Raw genomic sequence first — 26,750 nt, forward strand, 5'->3', positions numbered from 1 at the left:
TATTGGCCTGTAGTTTTCTTTCTTTGTGACATCCTTGTCTGGTTTTGGTATCAAGGTGATGGTGGCCTCATAGAATCAGTTTGGGAGTGTTCCTCCCTCTGCTATATATTGGAAGCGTTTGAGAAGGATAGGTGTTAGCTCTTCTCTAAATGTTTGATAGAATTCGCCTGTGAAGCCTTCTGGTCCTGGGCTTTGGTTTGTTGGAAGATTTTTAATCACAGTTTCATTTTCAGTGCTTGTGATTGATATGTTCATATTTTCTGTTTCTTTCTGATTCAGTCTCGGAAGGTTGTGCCTTTCTAAGAATTTGTCCATTTCTTCCAGGTTGTCCATTTTATTGGCATAGAGTTGCTTGTAGTAATCTCTCATGATCCTTTGTATTTCTGCAGCGTCAGTTGTTACTTCTCCTTTTTCATTTTTAATTCTATTGATTTGAGTCTTCTCCCTTTTTTTCTTGATGAGTCTGGCTAATGGTTTATCAATTTTGTTTATCCTTTCAAAGAACCAGCTTTTAGTTTTATTGATCTTTGCTATCGTTTCCTTCATTTCTTTTTCATTTATTTCTGATCTGATTTTTATGATTTCTTTCCTTCTGCTAACTTTGGGGTTTTTTTGTTCTTCTTTCTCTAATTGCTTTAGGTGCAAGGTTAGGTTGTTTATTCGAGATGTTTCCTGTTTCTTAAGGTAGGGTTGTGTTGCTATAAACTTCCCTCTTAGAACTGCTTTTGCTGCATCTCATAGGTTTTGGGTCGTCGTGTCTCCACTGTCATTTTTTTCTAGGTATTTTTTGATTTCCTCTTTGATTTCTTCAGTGATCACTTGTTATTAAGTAGTGTATTGTTTAGCCTCCATGTGTTTGTATTTTTTACAGATCTTTTCCTGTAATTGATATCTAGTCTCATAGCATTGTGGTCGGAAAAGATACTTGATACAATTTCAATTTTCTTAAATTTACCAAGGCTTGATTTGTGACCCAAGATATGACCTATCCTGGAGAATGTTCCATGAGCACTTGCGAAAAATGTGTATTCTGTTGTTTTTGGATGGAATGTCCTATAAATATCAGTTAAGTCCATCTTGTTTAATGTATCATTTAAAGCTTGTATTTCCTTATTTATTTTCATTTTGGATGACCTGTCCATTGGTGAAAGTGGGGTGTTAAAGTCCCCTACTATGATTGTGTTACTGTCGATTTCCCCTTTTATGGCTGTTAGTATTTGCCTTATGCATTGAGGTGCTCCTATGTTGGGTGCATAAATATTTACAATTGTTATATCTTCTTCTTGGATCGATCCCTTGATCATTATGTAGTTTTGTTCTTTGTCTCTTCTAATAGTCTTTATTTTAAAGTCTATATTGTCTGATATGAGAATTGCTACTCCAGCTTTCTTTTGGTTTCCATTTGCATGAAATACCTTTTTCTATCCCCTTACTTTCAGTCTGTATGTGTCTCTAGGTCTGAAGTGGGTCTCTTGTAGACAGCATATATATGGGTCTTGTTTTTGTATCCATTCAGCCAATCTGTGTCTTTTGGTGGGAGCATTTAGTCCATTTACATTTAAGGTAATTACCATTATGTATGTTCCTATTCCCATTTTCTTAATTGTTTTGGGTTCCTTATTGTAGGTCCTTTCCTTCTCTTGTGTTTCTTGCCTAGAGAAGTTCCTTTAGCATTTGTTGTAAAGCTGGTTTGGTGGTGCTGAACTCTCTCAGCTTTTGCTTGTCTGTAAAGGATTTAATTTCTCCATCAAATCTGAATGAGATCCTTGCTGGGTAGAGTAATCTTGGTTGCAGGTTTTTCTCCTTCATCACTTTAAATATGTCCTGCCAGTCCCTTCTGGCTTGCAGAGTTTCTGCTGAAAGATCAGCTGTTAACCCTGTGGGGATTCCCTTGTGTGTTATTTGTTGTTTTTCCCTTGCTGCTTTTAATATGCTTTCTTTGTATTTAGTTTTTGACACTTTTATTAATATGTGTCTTGGCATGTTTCTCCTTGGATTTGTCCTGTATGGGACTCTCTGTGCTTCCTGGACTTTGTTAACTATTTCCTTTCCCATATTAGGGAAGTTTTCAACTATAATCTCTTACAGTATTTTCTCAATCCCTTTCTTTTTCTCGTCTTCTGGAACCCCTATAATTCGAATGTTGGTGCGTTTAATGTTGTCCCAGAGGTCTCTGAGACTGTCCTCAGTTCTTTTCATTCTTTTTTCTTTATTCTGCTCTGCAGTAGTTATTTCCACTATTTTATCTTCCAGGTCACTTATCCGTTCTTCTGCCTCAGTTATTCTGCTATTGATCCCATCTAGAGTATTTTAAATTTCATTTATTGTGTTGTTCATCGTTGCTTGTTTCATCTTTAGTTCTTCTAGGTCCTTGTTAAATGTTTCTTGCATTTTGTCTATTCTATTTCCAAGATTTTGGATCATCTTTACTATCATTATTCTGAATTCTTTTTCAAGTAGACTGCCTATTTCCTCTTCATTTGTTAGGCCTGGTGGGTTTTTACCTTGTTCCTTCATCTGCTGTGTGTTTTTCTGTGTTCTCATTTTGCTTATCTTACTGTGTTTGGGGTCTTCTTTTTGCAGGCTGCAGGTTCGTAGTTCCTGTTGTTTTTGGTGTCTGTCTCCAGTGGCTAAAGTTGGTTCAGTGGGTTGTGTAGGCTTCCTGGTGGAGGGGACTAGTGCCTGTGTTCTGGTGGAAGAGGCTGGATCTTGTCTTTCTGGTGGGCAGGTCCACGTCTGGTGGTGTGTTTTGGGGTGTCTGTGGACTTATTATGATTTTAGGCAGCCTCCCTGCTAATGGGTGGGGTTGTGTTCCTGTCTTGCTAGTTGTTTGGCACAGGATGTCCAGCACTGTAGCTTGCTGGTCGTTGAGTGCAGCTGGGTGCTGGTGTTGAGATGGGGGTATCTGGGAGATTTTCGCCATTTGATATTATGTGGAGCTGGGAGATCTCTTGTGGACCAGTGTCCTGATGTTGGCTCTCCCACCTCAGAGCCACAGCTCTGACTCCTGGCTGCAGCACCAAGAGCCTTTCATCCACACAGCTTTCTCAGGGCCTTGGCACAAACTGTTCTTGACTTGGAATGTCTCTGCTTGGCTTTTCCCAAAGCTATCTCCTCATTTTCTTGACTTCAATTTCACCATCACCTCCTCAAAGTCATTTTCCCTGCTGGCTCCACCTCTCTACCCAGTCACCCCCATAGCCCCGAGATGTGGAACCCACAACTCACGCTTCTCTCAGGCCGGGTTCCGGTGGGGTCAGTGACAAGACCGACGTGGCGTCCACGTATTGCTCCAGCCCCCAAACGTTGGGTGCGTGTCCTGGCTCAGCCTGCCCCCAGAGAACAGAACTCTGAACATTAGAAATTATTTTCTGTAGGGTGTTCTGATTCCACTGGCAAGGTAATAATTATTGTAAATTAGAAGTTGACTTTATGGTTTTTTTTGCAACAACTTATATTGAGATATAATTCACATACCATGTAATTCACCCATTTAAAATATACATTTCAATGGTTTTTAGTATTCCATAGAGTTGTGTAACCATCGTCCTAGTCAACTTTAGAGCATTTTCATCAACCCCTCAGAAGAAGTCTGCATCTTTGAGCTATAAACCCCCGAGTCCTGCAGTCCCCTCTGGCCTCAAGAAACCACTGATTTACTCTCTGTGTCTATGGATCTACATATTCTGGCTGTTTCGTATACATGGTTTCATACAGTAGAAGGTCTTTTGTGATTGGCATCTTGGCATGATGTTTTCAAGGTTAATCCAAACGTATCAGTGTTTTATTCCTTTTTATTGCCAAGGAATTGGATATACCATATCTTAGTATACATTGATCAGTTGATGGGACTTTACATTCTTTATTTTCTCTTAAGTGGTGTTTCCTTTTGGTAACAAATACAGAATTTGCTCTTCTTTGAGCACATTCCTTGTGTTACTTTGTGAATAGAAATGAGATACTTGCACATTCTTAATGTTTATTAGATTTTCCTATTTAAATTTAACTTTTCTAGCATTTCAGATCTCAAATTTTTTTTTTTTTAACTTCGATAGTCACTTATACCAACATTAGTAGAGGAGAGTGAATTATTAATGTCAAGCTGGTTCTTGGTCATTTTGCCTCCAGGGTATGTTATATTCAATGGAAGTACATGGATTTTTGTTTTGAGTTATAGAAGTTTGTGAATTAATTTCAAATAATCATTTTGTTATCTTGTCACCTCATTGTGGATATAGGCATAGTGGATGGAGCAATTCCTTCTACAGAAACACGACTGCCCAGTTCAACCCGACCACATTGGTTAGAACCTACTATTTATTCCTCTGAAGAAGATGGCCTCAGTCGAGCTTCTTCAGATGGTGTTGGAGGAGACACTTTGAATATGCTCTCTGTTGCAGTTAAAATATTGTCTGATAAATCAGAGTCCAATACAAAGGTGTGTGTTTTGAACTTTTATACCATTAAATACTTGCTGCTGATTTGATTACAAGTTAATAAAAATGATTGCATAAATGTAACACATTTATTTTCTTAGAAAAACTTTTCAAGTTTTGAGCCAGAGGGTTATGTAGGTGATAAATATAATTCTTCGTGTTGCTCTGTAGGAATTTCTCATTGCTGTGGGACTGAAAGGAGCCACTCTCCAGCACAGAATGCTTCCTTCAGGGTTTAGCTGGCATGAGCAGGTAAGAGAGCTGTGATGTATATTTATTGATTTATTTTTTACTTTATGTTAACATATAATACACATAGTGAGAAGTTCACAAATCATAAATATTCAGTGCTCATCGAATTTTCATGAAATAAATACTCCTATATAAATACCACCTCTTATGTTAGGAAATAGAACATTATCACCACCCCAGAATGTAATTGATTTTTTACCTTAAAGTTTGGTCCTTAAACATCTCAAAGACAAAGTTTTATTTTATCATTAAAGGGAAGGGACCTATCGAGTGCCTGGCATAGAGGAGAATAAATGAGTGTTGACTTGCACTTATAACTGTACATTCTTTAAGTGCCGTAATTTCAGAATTATCCCCTAGGCCAACAATATACACTGAGGCATTTATAAGGAATTCTGTAATTAATTTCCAGTGTAATAACTGTATTTGGTTAATTACATTTTTTCAAAGGAAACTTTGGGTAAGAAGTTAACTCTTCTTTATATGAGAATGAAAACTAGCACACTATGATTCTTGTTCATTTTCCTTAGAAAGAGAAACCTTTTCTTTGTGCTTGGAAAATAATAAATTATTTTAAACTTGAATGCTTTCAGAAACATTCTGAAACATAAAATATATATAGAGAGAGAATGAATAGAGTGGGGGGTAGAGAGATGGTTAGTCAACTGGCTGGCTGTAAGGGAGAGATTTAGCCTAACTTTTTTATTTAGATAGAAATATAGAGTAGATGTTGGTGAGAAGGACTGGTTTTCAGACAGATCTGGGTATAAATTAAGGAACAGGAACTTCTCCCAACAGTGGATTTTATAGAAAACCAGATGGAGAGTTTTAAACAGTCTTCGGCAAAATTTGTTTTTTTCAAAAGAATTATTCCAAGCAAAGTAATGTTGAAAGTATATTATACATACTTTGTTAGTTTCATAGGATATGATTTTTCCAAGATCTCTGTAACATTGCAGTTGTTACATGGGCCTCTTCATTTCAAATTCTAGTTATGCAAATACTTTTTGAAATGAATTCCTCAAATGATGATTTTCTTTTAACATTATGATTTTCCACTAAATGGTTGGTTTTTTTGTGAGCTATTTTATTTCATGTTGGTATTAAGGATATCATATCAAAACTTTTTTTTTCTTCTAAAGCAGGGCATTTTATATTTTTGTGATTATAGATTTTATACTTCTTGAATATTGCTGATGAACCTGTTCTGGGATACAATCCTCCAACTTCATTTACAACCTTTCATGTTCATCTCTGGAGCTGTGCACTTGATTATAGGTTAGTTCATAAATGGAGCAAAATAAAGTTTTAGTCTTTAAAATATGTACTAAGTTTTGAGGAAAAATATGTAATTCAGTAGAGTTAAGGTTCAAAATGCTCTTTAAAGGGAGTTTCTTTTCTTTTGCAGCAGACTAATGTTCTCTTGTTTCTTTGTGGTAATAGGCCTCTTTATTTGCCAATCCGATCTCTTCTTACTGTTGAAACATTCAGCATTTCAAGTAGTGTTGCCTTGGATAAATCATCTTCTACTCTCAGGTACCGTGTTAATAAGCCTCTCTGTCTACTAAATGCAGCTGTTCAAAACATACTGACAGAGCTTTATCTCAACCCTTTGATTAAAGTCTCAATCTTTGTTAAAAGCAACATGCTTTTACTATTAGTCATGTTCCTTTATTCAAGTTTTCAGTTTTTCTCTCTCAGATGATTCGTCCCACCTCTTCAATTCATTACTGTATTTCATTTTTAGGGAGGAAATTAATTCTCGAGATTATTGGTTAACTTTTTAAAACATTTATATGTAAACTTCCCATAATACCTGATACACTTCATTTTCCTAATTTAAACCTTGTGAATTTGGGCATCTGTTAAAATTGCTGAAAATGTAAAATTGATTCGAGCAGATGATTTAATCTCATTTATGCCATTTAAATGTTTCTAGTACTCATAAACAGTGAGTTTTAAAGAAATGTTAGGGCTTACCTGGTGGTCCAGTGGTTAAGAATCTGCCTTCCAATGCAGGGGACATGGGTTCAATCCCTGGTCAGGGAACTAGGATCCCACATGCTGCGGGGCAGCTAAGCCCACACCACAGCTAGAGAGCCCACGTGCTCTGGAGCCTGCACACCACAACTAGAGAGAAGCCCGCGCACCGCAACGAAAGATGCCGCATTTTGCAGTTCCCGTGTGCCGCGACTAAGACCCAACATAGCCAAAGATAGATAAAAAAATAAATAAATATTACAAAAACAAAGAAATGTTAGGTGACATTTGTAAGTTAGAAACTGCATATGACTTTGATCATATTTATATCAGAAAGAATGGTACAGCTAAGTATATAGTGATCATGCAGCATATATTCAAGGTTAGTTTTTTAGATCTTGATTTTATCTTTTTTTTGCCCAGAATAATCTTGGATGAAGCTGCTTTACACCTGTCTGACAAGTGTAATACTGTCACTGTAAATCTGAATAGAGGTAAGAGTTAAAAAACAAAATCTGGGATAGATGAATCCTCTTTTATTTTTTGCATCTGAATATTTTTAAGCATTTTAACTCTAGAATAATGCCAGTGAACTAAGGATCTTATCAGTCTGAATATTGTAATACCAGTTTGTAATAGCAATAACATTGGTGAAATGCATCAAATTATATATACTCTTGTTTATTTAATAGAAGGCAAATTTTGTTTCTAATTAAAAATAAAGTGAACTGTAGGATTTTTGTAGGATGAAACTATGTTTCCATTACATTATAAGTATTTGTACTACTACCTGCCATGAATTTTAAAGAAACACAAGTTTTATTAGGTGTTTGTTGGATAAGCATTTTTTGAAAGTTATACTCAGATATTTTATTAATTACTTAAAAAAATTTTAGATTATGTTCGTGTGATGGATATGGGGCTTTTGGAATTAACCATAACTGCAGTGAAGTCTGATTCTGATGGAGAGCAAGTAAGTTATTAAAATAAATGGATATTTTTTAAGCCCTTTTTTTTATAGAAGAGACTAAAAACATACTGAACTTACTGTAAAATTATTTTTCCACTTACCTAATTTTAGTCAGAAATAGATAAAATATTTTAAAGTTAAGATTGAGTTATTATAAATGCATGTTTCCTGTGGCAAGACAAATTATCATATTATATTTTATTTAATGTAAACCGATGCAAACATTTTTTTCTCTTGTTTTGGTAGACATTTTTATCCTTTTTTCCATGTCCTGTCCAGACTGAGCCGCACTTTGAATTACACTGTTCGAGTGACGTTGTCCATATTAGAACGTGCTCGGACTCTTGTGCTGCATTAATGAATCTCATTCAGTACATTGCAAGCTACGGGGACTTACATGTGGCTAACAAGGCGGACGTGAAGTCCGGAGCCCCGCAGAGAAAGATGAAGGTACAGCCGCCAGCCTCATTCATTAGAACTCACTCAACCCCTCCTCATTCCAGACATGCGAGCGACCTGTACATTGGCGAGGTCTTCTTGACAGTCATAGGGTAGAAAGGAAACTTTGAATAATCATCTATCTATTCTTACTTTCAGGGTGATGGGGTCTAGAAAGGTGATTCCATGGGCCTTTTTGGAAAACCATTCTACTGTTTGATGCTCTCGGTTTCAGAACATTAATATTCTCAACCAACATACATTTTTCCCAGACTTAAGTTATTTTCATATGTCCTCAGGGAAGAAAGAAGACATTTATCATGTGAGAGTCTGTTATATGCAAGTTGTATGTAAAAATGCTATGAGAAGGTGGCAGGAATTAGTATTATTACCAGAAGACTTATTTATATGACATTATCTTTCATATTTGTTATCTACAATTCTATCCAGTTTTCAGTATACTTTCTCATATGTGATTTCCTCTTACCCAGTGCAGTTGAGAGGTTAAAGGTTATCATCTCTGTTTAGTAGATGAATAAGACCCAGAGAATTTAGGTAATTTGCCCTAATTAGTAGCAGCAACAATATGCAGGTATTTGGATTCCCAGTTCATTGCTTTCTTATGCCCCCAGCTGTCACCTCTCTGCCCTCTCATATGTCCAGATAGAACAATGTCCAGTTTGTTTAGCATTTGCTTTTTATCAGTCTTTTTATTCTTCTTCATGGCCTCTTCTGTGAACAGAATTCTCAGTCCCCTTAGGTCAATGGATCCTTCAGTAAGGGTCTGACAGGCCTTGCATTATCTTTCGTTCACGCTGGTCTTACACCTCATTTGTGTTACGCTTCTGTTTTTGTTTCCTTGCTCCTGCTGTATTCTCCCTGATAATGAAGTAATTTATGATACTCTCTCTCTACTGTTTCTTCTCTTTCATTCTCCAGTTTATTAAAAGTTATTTTAAATTATCCCTTTCAAATGAGATCTTTCCATTTTAGAGTCATGCTGACATTTTATTTATTTATTTTTTTTATTATTATTTTTTTTTTGCGGTACGCGGGCCTCTCACTGTTGTGGCCTCTCCCGTTGCGGAGCACAGGCTCCGGACGCGCAGGCTCAGCGGCATGTGGGATCCTCCCGGACCGGGGCACGAACCCGCGTCCACCGCATCGGCAGGCGGACTCCCAACCACTGCACCACCAGGGAAGCCCCATGCTGACATTTTAAAAGCATGGTTTGGATTTAATGAATCCACGATTCACTAACAAAAATGGTTAAGCATCAATGTTGGAATTGAACTCCACAAATCACCTTTTAGTAGATTTCCCCTCTCACGTGTGCCCCCTACTGTCTTTAGGTGTCTGTTTGTTCCAAGAAATGAGGCTCTGCCTATAGTGGCTTTGTCTCAGAGGGTGGTCATGGCAGCCATCAGATTTGAGCAGATCGGACTCTTTACAGAGAGACCCCCTTCTCCCCCAGCTTCACTGCAGTGTTTTTCACCTTCCTTCTTTTCGAATGTATTACTTCTTCAAGATTCAGCCCACTGTGCCTGCTTTGAGATGATAACACATTTATTTCTATTTGCCAGTCGTTGTTGGGGTGAAAATACTAAAGACTTAAAATGAAAATGTAACACCTGCTGAGAGAATATAGAAAAATGAATGTGTTCCTGTTTTTGATGTTTTTGTGAAATGTATATTTCTAGGACAAAATAAACGTTGAGTAATTTGCTTTTTAGATCATTTTCAAGTTGATTTTAATTAGGGTTTTTGGCTGTAGGTAGATTCTGCTGGTCGGTCATCCTCACGTGGTCCAGTGCTTCCTGAAGCAGATCAACAAATATTACGAGATTTGATGAGTGATGCTATGGAGGAAATTGACACACAAGAGGCTGCTGCGTCGGTAAAACCACAGTCTAATGGTGAGACAGACCAGGACTTCTTCCTGGGAGCTGTGATGTTGTAGTTGAGGCTGACGTTGTTTGTGTTCTTACAGAGTCCTCAGTAAGCAGCTTACTAAAGAAAAGACAGGTCTGAGTTTTGGTGGGTAATTATTAGTCAGTCAGCTTGTGTTCATTCAATGTTTAGTAGATAAATAATACTGGCCAGAGTGTTGGGGGGTGGCGACAGATAAAGTGGAAGGCAAGGCTTACGTTCCCTGGTAGCTCATGGTCTAGTGCAGCAAACTGGCACTGAACCAGACTGGGGCTAGTGCTTAGAACCATCCAGAGGTGATACAAGAAGACACTTCAGAATGTAGTGTACACTCTAATCACTGGTCGGAAAGGATTTGGAATCCCTTCATTAGACTTCAGTGAAAATGAGATGAGTTGGCTTTTAAAAAGTGTGTGGGACCTAGGCGTGTAGAGGGGAGAGAGAAGATAATCTTGGCAAGGTCACTAACATCAACGGAGGCCCAGAGGCGTGTATGAGCCTTAATGATCTAGTAACTCAGGCTATTAATACTGGAACAAAAGTTCCCTTCTTGTCGAAAAGAATTAGGCAGTAATGTTAGATAAGCAGGGAGGAACCAGACAGTGAGAGAGCTTTACAGCCAAGTGGAAGCATCTAAATATTTTGAAGTATCTATCTAAAAATATTTTTTTTCTAATTGGCTGAACATAGCTCTTTCTATATGTTGTGAGATCTTAATTTTTAAAAATTATTTCATAGTGTTATAGAAGTTTAGCATTCAGTGTTGCTTTCATTCTAATTTAGAATAAATTAGAGCTCAGGAAGCAAATGGGAACTTTTAACTCCCTATGTACTAACATTATTTGTAATAAACGTTAGCAGCTAACCTACTCACGTGGGAAAGAATGTTTAATGAATATTTACCGAGCAGCTTCAACACACAGGACTCTGTACTGTACACTGAGCACTTACAAGGATGAGTGGGTTCAAAGTACTGCCACAGGAGAATGTCTAGTCTGAGAGCCTTGCGGGCTAAGATGTCACTGCATTCATCGTAGTATTCTTAGTTCATATCACAGGGTTTGGTTTGGATGAATGAATGGAGAAAGAATTAGTGAATCTGTGGAATTCCCTGGCAGTCCAGTGGTTAGGACTCCATGCTTCCACCACAGGGGGCATGGGTTTGATCCCCGGTGGGAGGAACTAAGATCCCGCATACTATGCAGTGCGGCCACAAAAAAAGAAAAGAAAAGAATTAGTGAATCTAATATATAATATAAATGTATAAAAAATATATGTTCACATACAGATTTTTGCACGCATGCAGCCTTTTGTGAACTTCATATTGTGAGAGCTACCTGAGAACAGGTGTCCCATTTGGGTATCCAGTGCCCCCAAGGAATCTTTTTATTGCTTGGACTCATTCCCTGGCCTAAGACATGCTTGGCAACTGTTTCCCCCACCTCTTCCCCGAGCAGATATTTCCTATAGTTTTAGGTGAGACGCTGCTACATGTAACTATTTCCCCTCCCCTTGCCATATTGTCCAACGAGTTTCTTCTAGAAGTCCACCTACAGCACATAATTGTCAATATGAAGTTCTGGCTAAAATGGAACTCCAGTCCTCACTAACTAGCTGCTGCTGAATTCCTGAACTTCTCTGACACTGAATAACTAAGAGGAGACTGTCTGTAACTTTATGAGTCCATCATTTACTGTTTCTTAGAAAACTTCATACTTACTAGTCTTTTTATTAGTAGTCAGAAGGTTATTGTAAGAAATAAGTGAGATACTGTTTTTTAAAAATTTTTGGCTGTGTTGGGTCTTCGTTGCTGCGTGCAGGCTTTCTCTGGTTGTGGCGAGCGGAGGCTACTCTTTGCTGCGGTGCGCGGGCTTCTCGTTGCGTTGGCTTCTCTTGTTGCAGAGCACGGGCTCTAGGTGCGCGGGCTTCCTTGGTTGCAGCACGCGGGCTCAGTAGTTGCGGCACGTGGGCCCTAGTGTGCATGAGCTTCAGTAGTTGCAGTGCAGGGACTCAGTAGTTGTGGCGCACAGGCTTAGTTGCTCCATGGCATGTGGGATCTTCCTGGACCACGGATTGAACCTGTGTCCCCTGCATTGGCAGGCGGATTTTTACCACTGTGCCACGAGGGAAGTCCTAAAATGCTTAATAAATGTTATTGTTGTTGATGTTTAAAATATGCCAAAATTGAATGTTGTAATCTTTTCACCTAGGTGTTTTGGATGAAAAATCTCAAATTCAGGAGCCATGTTGTTCAGACCTCTTCCTGTTTCCTGATGAGAGTGGAAACGTGTCCCAGGAGCCTGGACCCACTTACGCCTCATTCACACACCACTTGATGAGTGATGCGGTGACAGGCGTGCCCACAGAAAATGACGACTTTTGCATTCTCTTTGCACCAAGAGCAACCATTCAGGTAATAAATTGATGATATAATTAATGTCTTAAAATAGTGTTATAAATTGAATTGACCAAAGGGCACCTGAAAAGATTCTTTAGGTTTTGTTAACTCTTTACAGTTCAGAATTACTTCCTTTTGTAATTTACTCTTGAGACTTTGTAAATGTTTGTTATACTCTACTCTTTTTATGAACATCTCTCAGAGACTCTCTACTTGCAAAGTCTCCTGCATTGTTTATTGAACTACAGAGTAAGTATGTAGTAAGATACCTCTTCAGGGTTGTGAAATTAAATGGCAGAAAGGAGTTTTGTACAGAGTTGTTAACACCAGAATTGGGAAAGATAAGATGTGATTTGTGAGAAGGCTAATGCTTGGTTAATGTATATATAATTTCCTTTTTAGAATCATGCTCACATTGAAAAAGCATGGTCTGGATTTAATGAATCCACAGTTCACTAAACAAAATGGTAAAGCATTGAATCTGTACCTTTTTATTGTCAAACGAGTAGTAAAAGCCAAATCGTAGACTATAAAAAATTCTTATGGAGTGATTCACATAGAAGAGAGAGTTCATTTTATTGTTAATAAAGCAGAGTATCTTATGCGGTGATTATCGTCAGTATTTATTATTCCACTATATATTGAAATTATTAGAAAGAATGCAGAATCAAATCCCCTTGAGATGCGCACCATAATCAGTGGTTTCTACTTAAATAAGAGAGTATGTGTTACCTCTTCCTTTGTCTTAGGAGAAGGAAGAAGAACCAGTTGTAAAAATAATGGTTGATGATGCGATTGTGATAAGAGATAATTATTTTAGTCTGCCTGTTAAGAAGACAGATACGAGCAAAGCCCCGTTACACTTTCCTATTCCTGAAATTCGGTACCTGGTTAAAGAAGTCTCTCTTGTCTGGCATCTTTTTGGAGGAAAAGATTTTGGAACAGCCCCTCCTGCTTCTCCAGCTAAAAGTTATATGTAAGTTAATTTCTACATAAGTTTATTTGGCGGACCAATATACTCTCTTTGTTGTGGCGCACGGGCTTCTCTAGTTGTGGCGCGTGGGCTTAGTAGTTGTGGCACAAGGGCTTTGTTGCCCCGCAGCGTGTGGGATCTTAGTTCCCCGACCAGGGATCGAACTCGCGTCCCCTGCATTGGAAGGTGGATTCTTTTTTTTTTTTTTTTTTTTGCGGTACGTGGGCCTCTCACTGTTGTGGCCTCTCCCGTTGCGGAGCACAGGCTCCGGACGCGCAGGCTCAGCGGCCATGGCTCACGGGCCCAGTCACTCCGCAGCATGTGGGATCTTCCCGGGCCGGGGCACGAACCCATGTCCCCTGCATCGGCAGGCGGACTCTCAACCACTGCGCCACCAGGGAAGCCCATGGAAGGCGGATTCTTAACCACTGGACCACCAGACCAATATATTCTTTTCACTAAAAATACATAGAATTTATCCTTTTAAGAATTATTAATAAGTAATATTAAAAACTGTAATTTAAATGTTACTCTTTTAAAGTTAAAGTTTTGCATTTGAAAACTTGTTTGCATTCTTTGTATTTTTTTCCTAAAATATGATGACTTAAGGCATTTCCATTCAGCAAAATTTTTCGGGTACCTACCATGTGCCAGAGCCTGTGTTAGAGGCACATTCATTAAAATGAATACGACCCAGACCCTGTCCTAAGTTCAGAAGGGAGAGAGAGTTACGTGAGCCAATGAGGGCAATGAAGTGAAGTGTGTGCGTCAGGAGGTGGGGACCACGCGTGCCCCTGATTCTCTAGCACCCAGCAGGGTGCCCAGCACAGAGTGGATGCTGCTGAAGTACCTGCTAATGAGTGCGTTATTCCATGGTTCTAGAAGGGAACTGGATGGAAAGATGAGGAGAGACTAAGGGTAAACACTCTCAGTGGGGTGCGGAGGGTCAGGAAAGGCTTCACGGGGTAGGAACCTTTGGCATAGCATTGTAATGACTTTTTCTATTTAAAAGTGCTTTAAAAAAAACTTATAACTTTACTATAATTCTTTTTCGTGTTAATTGGAATTTCTAGGACTTGTCCTCTGACTCTCAGGGGTTTCCGAAGTAATAAGGAACTTACACGGAGGTCTCATTTCTAAGTCTATCTTGTGATATGCACACCAACATCATAGTTAGTGTTTTCTGTAGTTTTAAATATTTAGCAAGTAGATGATTGCTGTAATGGCAGTAATAACATTTATGTTCTCAGTGTCTCCAAGAGATAAAAGATGCGGTTTTGATTTCTAGCAATACAGTTTGTGGCAGTGTTTTGCTAGTTCTGTAATCTTTTCTTTTTTCATCCTGTTATTTTTTCTGGTGTCATTCATTGCCTTTCTTTGACTATTCCTTTAACAAAAGGTTTTATTTTTCATTTATAGTAGTCCCCACAGCTCACCTTCTCACACACCTGCAAGACATGGACGTAATGTGGTATGTGGGGGAAAAGGAAGAAACCATGACTTTTTAATGGAAATACAGTTAAGCAAGGTAATGTGACATTTTGAAAGGAAAAATCCACCGAAGTAGGAGCATTAGTGGGCGTTCTTTGGTTACTCCCTGTCCCCTCCCCCATGTGGTCTTGGGGTGTAAGAGGAAAAGTGCAGGGATCTTGTATAGAAACTCTTGCCTCTTTTTCTTTCTCAAATACGCTGAGAAAATTAAGGGTTTTTGTTTTTGTTTTCCCAGGCTACCCCTAGAGCAGTGTCTCGCTGAGCTGAACAAGCATCAGAATCCCCTTGAGGGCTTGTTAAAACACAGGTTGCTGGGCCCCAGAGTTTTTGATTCAGTAGGTCTGAGGTAGGGCCCATGAATTTGCATTTTTAATGAGTTCCCAGGTGATTGAGATACCACTTTACCCAGGACCGTGCTTGGGGAACCACTGCGCTGGAGCATGTCTCTGGGAAGGCCTGCCATTGGATAGCACACAGGTCTGAGGTCCTTTGTGAGCATCTAGAGACCAGTAGGCCAGGCTGCCAGTGCCATTGATGCAGTTAATTCTGTCAGCTTGTCTGGGATTATGCCAAGGGTCGAATATTAGGGCGCTTATCATAGAAATAGTGCAGTGATGACAGCTCCATATACTAAATTGTATCCTTGCGCCCTTTTGGAACTTGAACCTTGCCTCCAAGCAGTTTCATAGGTATGCAAGATAATAATTTTATGACTTATGCCTATTGAGCGTTTTGCTTGAAAAGGATAGGGATTTTACCAAGGTCAAATAAGAAATGTCAGTCAGGCTTTTCCTTGTATGGTCCTGAACACGTGGATTAATAAATAAATACGTGAACAAATGTAGAAATGTTATGCTGTTCTCTGAAAGTGGAATCCAAAATTGAGAATTCAAAGAAAATGAGTGATGTGTTACATTTTAAAGAGAAAATCTGATTTAAATAAAATGTAGAGATTGTTCTGTGTTCTTTCTCTTCTGTAAAGGTGAAGTTTCAGCACGAGGTCTACCCCCCATGCAAACCAGAATGCGATTCTAGCCTCTTGGAACACCCGGTCTCCCGGCAGGTGTTCATCGTGCAGGATCTTGAAATTCGAGATCGTCTGGCAACATCACAGATGAATAAGTTTTTGTACCTGTATTGCAGTAAAGAAATGCCTCGAAAAGCTCATTCCAACATGGTAAGATTTAAAACTTCATATATTTTGTTGTTGTATTAGTTTCAGAAAAGTATTTTTATTATATCTAACTGCAGAAGATTTATTTTAGATTAGGGAAAATTATGGGATTTTTTTTCTCATTTTTATATGACAATCCCTTTTAAATACGCTGCTTAAAGTTTTATGTTTTAAAAATTATTTTGCATGTTGTTTCTATAATTGCCAATATATCAATACCTGAGGAAAACCAGAAGTCCATAGTGATCTACACAAAACACTTACACAAGGAATTCCCTGGCAGTCCAGTGGTTAGGACTCCATGCTCTCACTGCCAAGGGCCCTGGTTCGATCCCTGGTTGGGGAGCTAAGATCCCACAAGCCACGCGGCATGGCCAAAAAAACAAAACACTTAACACGAAATATTTAAACGAAATTGTTGGCAGTATTCCACATTTCTAACTTTTAAATTTTCTTAGAATAGAAATGATCAGCTCAGGACTTGCAGAAGAAGACGTCACAGAAGTTGTCTCTGGAGTGTGGGTCTATGGATTAGCTCCTGGGGCTTAGCAAACTTCTTTGAGACGCGAGTACAACATTATCATTTGCGTTTTTTCCTCTAAAGAGAATTTATATCTTTCATCAGATTCTTTAAAGAGTGTGTGACCCAAAAAAGTTAGATTCAGGATTCTAAGGGAAGAGGGTAAACAGTTCCAGTTTTTGTTCTGATATACGGACTAGATATAGGATTTTTTTTCCTCTTTTTTGCTTTTCTTTGTTTAAATGAAAACAAGGTCATATTATCACTAGGGAAAAAATGTGTTTGTCTGTCTCATCTCGTAGCTGACAGTGAAAGCATTACATGTGCGCCCGGAGTCTGGCAGGTCACCACAGGAATGCTGCCTCAGAGTGTCACTAATGCCACTTCGCCTCAATATTGACCAGGTTTGTATTACAAGCATAAGGCATGGAATTATGTTTAAATATATATCCCACATTCAGAATAAGAGATTTAATTTAGTAGAATTATGTTTATTATTATTTAACTTTTATGGAAGTTGCATAATTAAAACAGACTTCTGCTGGTAAAGAATAGGGCAAATTCATTAGCTGTTTGGAATCTGAATTATTAGTGAATAAACGTTATTAGATTTTGTCCTCCAGTTTCCTGCGCACTGCCTACGTGACATAGCGCTTAATACCTGCTTCTCATGTTCTCTGATCTTTACATACGTACTCCTAATGCAGATATACAGGTATTTTCAGAGGATGAAGGGACTCCTCGATATACACTACTGAAAGATATAGGGGATTGTAATCACAGCATCTGGAAGAGAATTCCCTGCCCTGGGCACAATGACAAATTAGTAAATTGGCACTTGAACAGGTCACAAACAAAGCAGAGATTTATGGAAAGAGGTAAAGAAATCCACTTTCCTATATCCTAGCAAGCACCCCATCAAATGATCCTGGGTTTTGCCTTCCCAGAGAGCTGTTTAAAGCATAGTTGGTGTTTTACAAGCTTTGTTCGGTGTATGAAGATGTGATACTTGGTAGTAGTGCAGTGTAGTGAAGAGTGTGGGTTTAGAGTCAGACCTGGGCTTAAATCTCAGTTCTCTTTTACTAACTGTGTGGCTTTTGGTAGGTAACTTAATTTCCCCAAGCCTCAGGTTCTTCACTGGTAAAATGGAAAAAGTAATAGTACATGTAGCGTCATTTTTTTTAAAATGAGGATTAAAGGAGACTGGTGTATGTAAAACATTTAGCTTGGTGCCTGGCACACACTGTTAGCGAGCAGAAGTGTTAGCAGTTATTATTAACTGAAGCATATAACAACTACAGAAAATAAGTGGAGTTTTTATAATAATCTGCTTTTGAAATAACAAAACCCTCCCCTTATACCTTACATATTGGTGTGAGCTCAGGTTTGGAAGTGGAGTATATGTGGGGTGGTATTATTTGTTTGATTAAATAACATTGATTGAATAATGTCAATTCATTATTTAAATAAGTAATAGATGTATCAGGGATAATCTAAAGTAATGTTTATATTGTAAACAAAATATAGGAATATCTCAGAGAAGATGTGTTGTGAAGCACAGAAGTTTTAGCACAACTTTATGTTAATATTTGTAGCTTCTGAGCTGGGTCATTCTTGCCAGTGAGTATTTTAGATTTATGTTTTCTCATTATGAGAAGAATATCTTTTGAAACCCATATTTTAATTTAATTTATCCATATTGGCCTAGTAGGAATATGATGAAGTATTTATGGGAAATTTGATCTGTGAAAATCACCAGTGTGAGCAAGAATTTGAGATTTATCTTTATGGCATGACTTTACCAGACTTATCAAGCCCAGTTTTCTTTAATAGACCTTTTCTTTAATATTGAGCTTAATTTCTTCTTTAGAACTATAAAGCATTATGATTTTAAAATGGAGGAATATTAACCTTAGCAAAAACAATCAGAGAAATAAATGTTATGACTAAACTGAGAAGGAATGGGAAATAATTCCCCAAGGTATGGGATCGAGGGAAACAAAGCCATGCTGCAAATACGTATGCCTTAACTAGGAATATTACGATACAAAAGAGTCCTTTCTAGTTTGTGTCTTCTAAGATTGACATACCATACCAAATGGTCATCTGAATAGAAAGCCAAATATTTGTGTTCTTTAGTTTTTCTTTTGAAAACGTATCAGTTGATGAATGAGAATGCTTTGAGTAATGTTTTTCTTACCAAGCATATCTCTGACTTTATCTTCACTGGATCATAGACAGTAAATATGAAAGCAATGTGTTGTTTTCTCTTGTTTCTAAGAAGCTGCATTGCTGTTGAAAGTCGGTGCAGTTGCTTGTGAAGCGCAGCGTACCTGTAGGGCAGGCAGGACACTAAGCAGATGGAGTGATTGCCATGTAGGGAGCTAAGTAGATGATGGAGGTTGTGTAACTAGGCGATTTGAGATCCGAAATCTGAAGGGGCCAGATTTCCTGGTCTGATGTTCATTTTAGTATTGAACTACCTGGAAATCTGTGTAGGAAAATATGTTAATTCCAAATCATTTGCTGAATGCCACCCTTGTCCCAGGTCTGAAGTAGGATGCTGGGAATACAAAGAGGAAGAAACATCCCATCCTCAGAGATCTCTGTTTAGTGGGGGAGACAAAGAGACAAATGACTTTAACACCCTGTGATGAAGATAGGCATGAAGATGTGTCCCACCAGAAGAGGGCTCCTAAGCCGGGCTGGGAGTTTGATGAGGGGTGAGCAGTAAAGGCTTTCTGGAGGAGGTGACAATCGAGCTGGGTCTTAAGGGTCATAATAAAAATTATGAATTTTTGTAAAGGCATTGAGAGCCTAATTCAGGTTGTGAGATGCAATGTGAGGCCGTTGGGTAGGACAGGTGCTTGGCTGAGGTTGGAAGTGATGAACATGTAGCAGTACCAGTTGGCATGTTTGTGATTCTTTTCAGCATCACCTGAGCATGACATTGAAAGCATTTCTTTCAATACCTTAAGTCATATCACACTGTTAATATCCTTTACCATGGGACCTTAAAGCTAGAAATAACTATTTTATAGTGAAGTTTTAACAAAAATAATAAACCATATTTTTTAAAGTTAAAAATTGATTTTATTGAAGTATTATTTGCATATAATAAAATGCAGAGATTTTAGGTGTACAGTTTGAGCTTGACAAATATTTCTTGTTTTGGCTCTTAATGAATAAAGCTGCTATGAAATCTGTGTACAAGTCTTTTATGGACATAAGTTTTCAGTTTTCCTGGGTAATTATACACCGAATGTCTGGGTCATAGAGTAGATGTGTGTTTACCATCATAAGAAGCCGCCGAATAGTTCTCCACAGTGGTTGTACCATTGTAGGCTCCCATCGGGAACAGATGAGGGCAGCAGCTGCTTCACGCTCTGACCAAACTTGGTGTTGTCTTTTTAATTTTCGCTACCTTACTTGGTGTTCATTTTGGTTTTAATTTGGATTTCCCTGATGACTAATGATGCTGAGCATCTTTTCGTGAGCTTATTTGACATTTGTATATCTTCTTTTTCTGAAGTGTGTGTCTTTCTAGTTTTTTTTTTTTTAAGTGATTTTTTAAAATTTTAGTTATTTATCTTTGGCTCTGTTGGGTCTTCGTTGCTGCGTGTGGGCTTTCTAGTTGCGGCGAGCGGGGGCTACTCTTTGTTGCCATGCGCGGGCTTCTCTTTTTGGTGGCTTGTCTTGTTGGGGAACACGGGCTCTAGGTGTGTGGGCTTCAGCATTTGTGGCTCGCGGGCTCTAGAGCGCAGGCTCAGTAGTTGTGGCGCACGGGCTTAGTTCCTCCGCAGCACGAGGGATCTTCCTGGACCAGGGATCAACTCATGTCCTCTGCATTGGCAGGCAGATTCTTAACCACTGCACCACCAGGGAAATCCCTGTGTCTTTCTAGTTTTAGAGTTAGGTTGTTTGTCTTATTGAGTTGTAAAGAGTTCAGCATAAATACCAAAATTAAAAATTTAGAGAACATTTTGAAAAGCTGATGATCAGTATCCCTTTGTCTGTTGTTTGTAGTAAAAATGTGTAAAAACCACTGTCTCTTTAGTCTTCCCTTTTTTTAAATAAGGGCACATTTATACCTGGAATTTTCTCTTTGTTTTTTTTTGGAGGCAAAACATTCATAGTATTAAAATATCGCCATCTGGTGGCCAAAGGATAACATTTTATATACTATTAACTGTCAACATGTAATATTGGATATATGTAAATATACACATATATAGTGATTTATAATAAATGTATGTAGTGTAAATAATATATAAATATATACTTAAATACGTATGTGTAAAGCATAATAATATAGTGAACAATTCATGAACTTACTCCCCAACTGCAGATCCAGAATATTTCTAATACTGTTGAAACCGCCTGTTTGTTCTTCAGTCCTAGCCCTCAGTCTCCCATATGCCATGTTATCTAGAAAAATACCTTTCTAACTTCCATCATTTATACTTCTGACAAGTGTGATCAGTAGTAGATCGGATCCTTTGGAATTGCCAGTCAGGCACTTGGTGTGCTGCCACTTACTGTGACCCTGTATTTCACTTTCACATTGCGGTTTGGTACAATATTAACGTTTTATATTAATTAAAGTTTTTTAAAATGGGAGGGAAGAGTAAGAAAGAACAGGCTCTGGTATTTAATTTTCATATTCTCCAAAATGGATTTGTCAGTCTCAGTAAGGCTTAATGAAGCTGCTAATAATGGGCAAATGTGGCTTGCATACACAGCACCAAGAATGGTCCATACCATAGAATTTCAGAAAAGACCACACTGATTGGGTGATTTTATTTATTTTCAATTTTTATTTTGAATATCATGTCTAATGAAGAAAATGTTTAAGGCAACATAACATAGTGGTAAAAGCAGAAATAAGACATTAAGAACTTTTAAGGCACATCTGAGTATCCAGTACATGCTAGCTGCTGTTATTGTTTAGTAATATCACTGCTACCAATTCAGAGTGAGAACTAATGCCAAATTAAGAATGAGACTACTATATTTCTAAGAAAACCAAAATGTACTTTGATTTAGAAATAGCAGTTTAATTTCTAACTTATCTGTCGTAATTTCTGCATCTATAAATTAATTTTCTCCGAGTTGTGAGAATTAACAAGGAAGTGTATGTGTGTGTGTGTGTGTGTTTATGTGTGAGAGAGAGGGAGAGATTGAGAATAGGAACAATGCTTGACACAGAGTAGGGACTGAATAAATTATAGCTGTATATGAACAATGAGTGAAATATAAGACTTCAAGACACTTCGTTTCATAGTTTTAGAACCCTTTAGCTATAATTACATCTTTCAATTTTAGGATGCCTTGTTCTTCCTGAAGGATTTCTTCACAAGTGTTTCCACAGAAGTAGAGCTTCTCATGGCTCCAGATCCAGAAGGTATTAAATATGTAGAGTTTGAAAAAGTCTATAACAAGTACTTGGATTGATTTTGATTGTTATGAGGCCTTTTTGAGAATGTACTTACAAATCTTTATTCTCATTTATATAAATGTGTTCTGTGCTCATTTTTGTTAAGTTGTACAAATGTAGTTTATGTAAAAGTACAGGAGTCCCCCCTTATCCTCCAGAAGTACCTTCCAGGACCCCCAGTGGCTGCCTGAAACTGCAGATAGTACCAAGCCCTAAATATACTAAGTTTTTTCTTTCTATACGTACATGCCTATGATAAAATTTAATTTATAAATTAGGCACAGTAAGAGATTAACAACAGTAACTAGTAATAAAATAAAACAATTATAACAATATACTGTAATAAAAGTTAGGTGAGCATGATCTTTCTCTCTCTCAAAATGTCTTGTACAAATTTAATGCCTTTTCCGTCTTAACTAAGCACTTATCTTGCACTGTGGCTGTAACCTTTGAGGTACGACAGCAAAATGAGTGCGAATTTCTTTTTCCTTCATCACAATTTTACAGATTTGTTCTTACTGTAGATCTTAGTGGCCTGAGCATACAATTTTTTTTTTTCCTTATTAAGTCAAGAGCTTTCACCTTTTCACTTAGAGGAAGCATGCTGCGGCTTCTCTTTGGTGTATCCGAATGGCCAGCATCGCTGTTCTTGTACTTTGGGGCCATTATTAATAAAATAAGGGTTACTTAACACAAGCACTGCAATACCCCAACAGTCGACCTGATAACTGAGATGGCCACTCAGTGACTCACTGGTGAGATATGCTGGACAAAGGGATGATTCACATTCTGGTGGGATAGAGTATGACGAGGCAAGATTTCATCATGCTACTCAGAATGGTGTGCAGTTTAAAACTTAGGAATTGTTTATTTCTGGAATTTTCCATTTCATATTTTTGGACCGCAGTTGATCTTGGAAAGTGAAACTGAAGATAAGGAGGGACTACTGTAATAATTTAAAAGGTGAAAGGTTTCTCTAGCAGTAGCTGTATTTATTAAATGAAATGTAGCAAAACAAGTTAAGTGTAGATTGACTTAAATTGTTGCTTTACAGAAGTATACCTAATTTTTCAAATGTGCACTTTCAGTTAAAAAGTCTCCTGGAGCTGACGTCACCTGCAGTTTGCCAAGGCATTTAAGCACCTCAAAGGAGCCAAATCTAGTTATTTCTTTCCCTGGGCCAAAGCAGCCTTCCCCAAATGGCAGTGCCAGTTCAGTGCAAGTGGTCAATGGGGAAGAAGAGAAGGACTTCTCTGCTGAAGAAGCGTCGTTTAGCGATCAGCCTGTGTTTTTTAGGTAAATCATTTAATTTTGATAACAGATGAAGTTATTGTAGAGTATGAAGGTTGTTCTTTCATGTGTCTGTGTGCGGGAGATCAGGAGGTCGCGTCCCCGTCTCTGTGCGCTGGCAGATCATCACCCGGTGTATCTATTTGTATGCGGGCCCCACCTGCTTGCACCTCCCATTTGTACACATCGTAACCCTGGCTCAGGATTCATCCTCCTATTGATTCTGTAGCAGGAATTTTCTCTTCCCCTTAGGTTCTTCCTTCTGTTTTCCTTCACCTGTCCCTCGCTTTCCAGTCACTTATTATGGCCTGTTTGTGTGTCCTTGAGCGTGGTGCTGTCCTTTTCCCTCAAACGCCTCACCTTCAGCATTCCTCCCTTTTCCCTTATGGGGATTTTCTGTCTACTTTCTCTGCCCTTCTCTATCACTGTTGTGTCCTTCCTGACCCGCCGCTAACTGGCTGAGTTGGAATCACCAGGAAACCCATGTCCCTGTTGACTACAGCCAACAACTAGCTGGTTGTACATTGGAGTTTATCCTCATTTCCAGATCCATTCATTCTAACCGTTTTCTTTCTTTCCCAGCCCTTGATGGTAGGGATGGAGCCTTGGCTCTATTGGAAGGAGAGAGGTTGAAGATCGAAACCACCTGTGTTGTGAGGGACCGTTAGCTCCTTTCCCTGGTTTTCTATAGTCCTCTCTTGTTGACATCAGTGGTCCCCAAGTTCTGTCTTTCTAAGTTCTGAGTTTAGAATGTGACCCAAAGTAGGCAGTATAACTGTTTTAAAGTGTTTTCATGTTTTAAATATCTTGCATATTGATGAAAATAGTTAGAAAATAGAATGTGAGAATTGGAACAATCCTGGGAGAGAGGATCTCTGGTGGTTCTAAACTTTTCTACCATGAAAGAAGAATCTCTTTTATTATTTTCCCACATTTCTTTTTTATTTAAAAATTTTTTTCTAACAAAAACATTGTGTATCTTAAGTAATAATTTGAATTCTCATTTCATATAAGCTACCAATTTGGTTTTTGTGAACACTGGATATCCAGTATAAAAGAAATTGAATTGTTATAATTCTGGCCTGAAAGCACAGAAATTTGACACTTTTTAGTCAGACTACGTAACCTCACTTACTTAGGTAAATATTTGTTTTTTTCCATTTAGACTACTTAAAATAGCTTGTAGATTTCTGTTTCTACTCTCAAAAGCTCCTAGTGTATCTAGGACCCTGGGGTGGTACTTGGTGATATAGTTCAAATTACTCACTTTACAGATGAGGAAGTTAATGCACAGAGAGGAGAGGTGACTTGCTCAAGGCCACACAGTTAGTTAGTGGCCAAGCCAGGACTAGAACAGAGGTCTTCTGAATCCCAAATCCAGTGCGTTTTCCAAGTAATGGCATAATAGTCCCCTCTCCTGCAGACATTTATTCATCCCACGGATATTTATTGAACATTTATTATATGTATGTCAGATTTTGTTCTAGGTGAACAAAGTAGAGAAAAATCCCTATTTAATTGAGCTTATAGATAATAAAAATATATGATTTGGCCTATTACATACATGCCATGGAGGAAAGAGTGAGAATGGAGGAGGCAGAAGTCGAGGGGCTGTCGCCCAGAGAACCCAGTGCAGATGAGTGTTTGGAAGATGAGGGATGACCTGGGAACCCAGACTTCTTGTAGTGATTGATATAAATACAGCACTTCCATTTTACTGTAGGTTAAATGGACTTTTGTGGGATGACTTGGGATGACTTAGTATATAACCACCGACATTAATTCTGTAGTAAAAATGTGTTTCAGCTTCCAATTTACAGTCCAACTTTTGGAAGCCAACTGCTTTTGTTTGATGTGTACCATCAATGTATAATTATAATTTCACTTAGAATTCCCAATATTTGTGTGTCAGTGTCCTATTTGCAAGCGTTAATTTCACGACTGTCCACTAAAATTCACCAATGTAGATGGCATTTAAAAATTTACTGATGAAGACATTTAGGCTCAGAGAGTTTAAGTTACTTGCCTCGACTGCATCCCATGTAACTGATAAAACTAGGGTTCATGTCTAGGTCTTCTGGATCTTTCTGCTCTATCACAGAGCTAAAATGAATACCTTAGCCCTTTTTTACTTTTCGGTAATGATTATGTCATTTGGTTTAATCTTGAAAGTTGTCTTTATTAGTTCGTTCTCTGTATGAATGGAATATGTGCCAGAATAAATTTTCCTAAGATAAACATTGTTTAGTAAACTAGGAAAAGGTTTTTGTGAGAAATTTAATATATAATGAAATAAATAAGATTTATAAGATGATTAACATCTGTTTAGTTGTTACATTGCCTTAAGAAAAGGTAGAGCTAAAAGACATTCTCTTTTATTTAGGCCTTAATATATTCACATTATTTATTTTGTGGCTTTGTTTTTATTCTCCAGTTGAACAAATTCATTTATATCTAATTTCAGCTCTTAGTAATTTTGAATATAAATAACTCCCCTCCTTTCTTTATCTTTAGAGAATTTAGATTCACATCAGAAGTTCCTATTCGACTTGATTATCATGGCAAACACGTATCAATGGATCAGGTCTGGAAACTTTGCACAAATATACTCTACAAAATTATCTCATTTGTGGACTCAATTTTTTAAAAACTTTTTTCCGTTATAGTTTGTATATGTGAAATGCAGTGTAAGATTTTAAAATTTAATTCTGCTTTTAAAGTAAATTAAGTATAATTTTACTTAAGAACCCATGAGTAAAATTTGATATAAATTGGGTCATATAAAATACATGTACTTTTTTGCTCTAAGTATTTTAGGTGTTTTACCTTTAATAGCGATTTTTTTTTTTAATTTAAAGGGTACGTTAGCTGGGATTTTGATTGGTCTGGCCCAGTTAAACTGCTCTGAACTGAAGCTGAAGAGGCTTTTCTATCGGCATGGGTAAGTTGACTTATTACATGAGACTTTAAGATGTAGTTACTAACGTTAGTTTACAGCAAACTAAAAATTGAGTTTTCTTAACAAGCATACATAATTTATTTTACAGTGTTGTTTGCAGAGACCTCATTTTTAGAGGATTTTTACTGGCTAGGGACTAATTTTTATTCTGAGAGAATAGAAGTAGTTTGAAGAGAGTAGTATTTTTCAAAAAACAGCTATAGTTAGGATTTTTAAATAATTTCCCGAAGTTATAAATTAGCCTTTTCAGTGAAAAGACTGGAAGTTCACAAGGTAAACGGTTCTTAGTAGCTAAGAACTGTCTGGCGATTTATAGACACTGAGTCAACCCTGTGCCAAAGCTTTAGATGTTGAAGAAGTAAGAACAGTGGAAAAGCACACTTATATATACTACCTAAGCCTTATATAGAAATTATTAGCATTATACGTGCTAAATTATTAGCACTTATATATACTGCCTAAGCCTTATATAGAAGTGATTAGCATTAGCATTGGGTTAAATG

At 37.8% G+C, this 26,750-nt stretch overlaps 1 protein-coding gene across 2 annotated transcripts in view; it reads left to right on the forward strand.

Annotated features, from left to right (window-relative positions):
- The window catches only part of ATG2B (autophagy related 2B), a 78,245-nt gene that overhangs the window by 40,292 nt on the left and 11,203 nt on the right, over nucleotides 1-26,750 (forward strand). For both annotated transcript variants that reach the window (XM_082843861.1, XM_082843862.1), the window contains exons 22-38: nucleotides 4,239-4,438; nucleotides 4,608-4,688; nucleotides 5,860-5,966; nucleotides 6,132-6,224; nucleotides 7,092-7,162; nucleotides 7,565-7,641; nucleotides 7,918-8,088; nucleotides 9,851-9,992; nucleotides 12,216-12,418; nucleotides 13,153-13,379; nucleotides 14,796-14,904; nucleotides 15,850-16,044; nucleotides 16,864-16,965; nucleotides 21,887-21,965; nucleotides 23,087-23,294; nucleotides 25,803-25,872; nucleotides 26,147-26,229. In XM_082843861.1, the coding sequence (XP_082699987.1) occupies nucleotides 4,239-4,438; nucleotides 4,608-4,688; nucleotides 5,860-5,966; nucleotides 6,132-6,224; nucleotides 7,092-7,162; nucleotides 7,565-7,641; nucleotides 7,918-8,088; nucleotides 9,851-9,992; nucleotides 12,216-12,418; nucleotides 13,153-13,379; nucleotides 14,796-14,904; nucleotides 15,850-16,044; nucleotides 16,864-16,965; nucleotides 21,887-21,965; nucleotides 23,087-23,294; nucleotides 25,803-25,872; nucleotides 26,147-26,229 (2,218 nt within the window). The remainder of the gene's footprint in view (nucleotides 1-4,238; nucleotides 4,439-4,607; nucleotides 4,689-5,859; nucleotides 5,967-6,131; nucleotides 6,225-7,091; nucleotides 7,163-7,564; nucleotides 7,642-7,917; nucleotides 8,089-9,850; nucleotides 9,993-12,215; nucleotides 12,419-13,152; nucleotides 13,380-14,795; nucleotides 14,905-15,849; nucleotides 16,045-16,863; nucleotides 16,966-21,886; nucleotides 21,966-23,086; nucleotides 23,295-25,802; nucleotides 25,873-26,146; nucleotides 26,230-26,750) is intronic.

The sequence above is a fragment of the Leucopleurus acutus genome (assembly GCF_964270905.1).
Source record: "Leucopleurus acutus genome assembly, chromosome: 1".
Taxonomy (NCBI): Eukaryota; Metazoa; Chordata; class Mammalia; order Artiodactyla; family Delphinidae; genus Leucopleurus; species Leucopleurus acutus.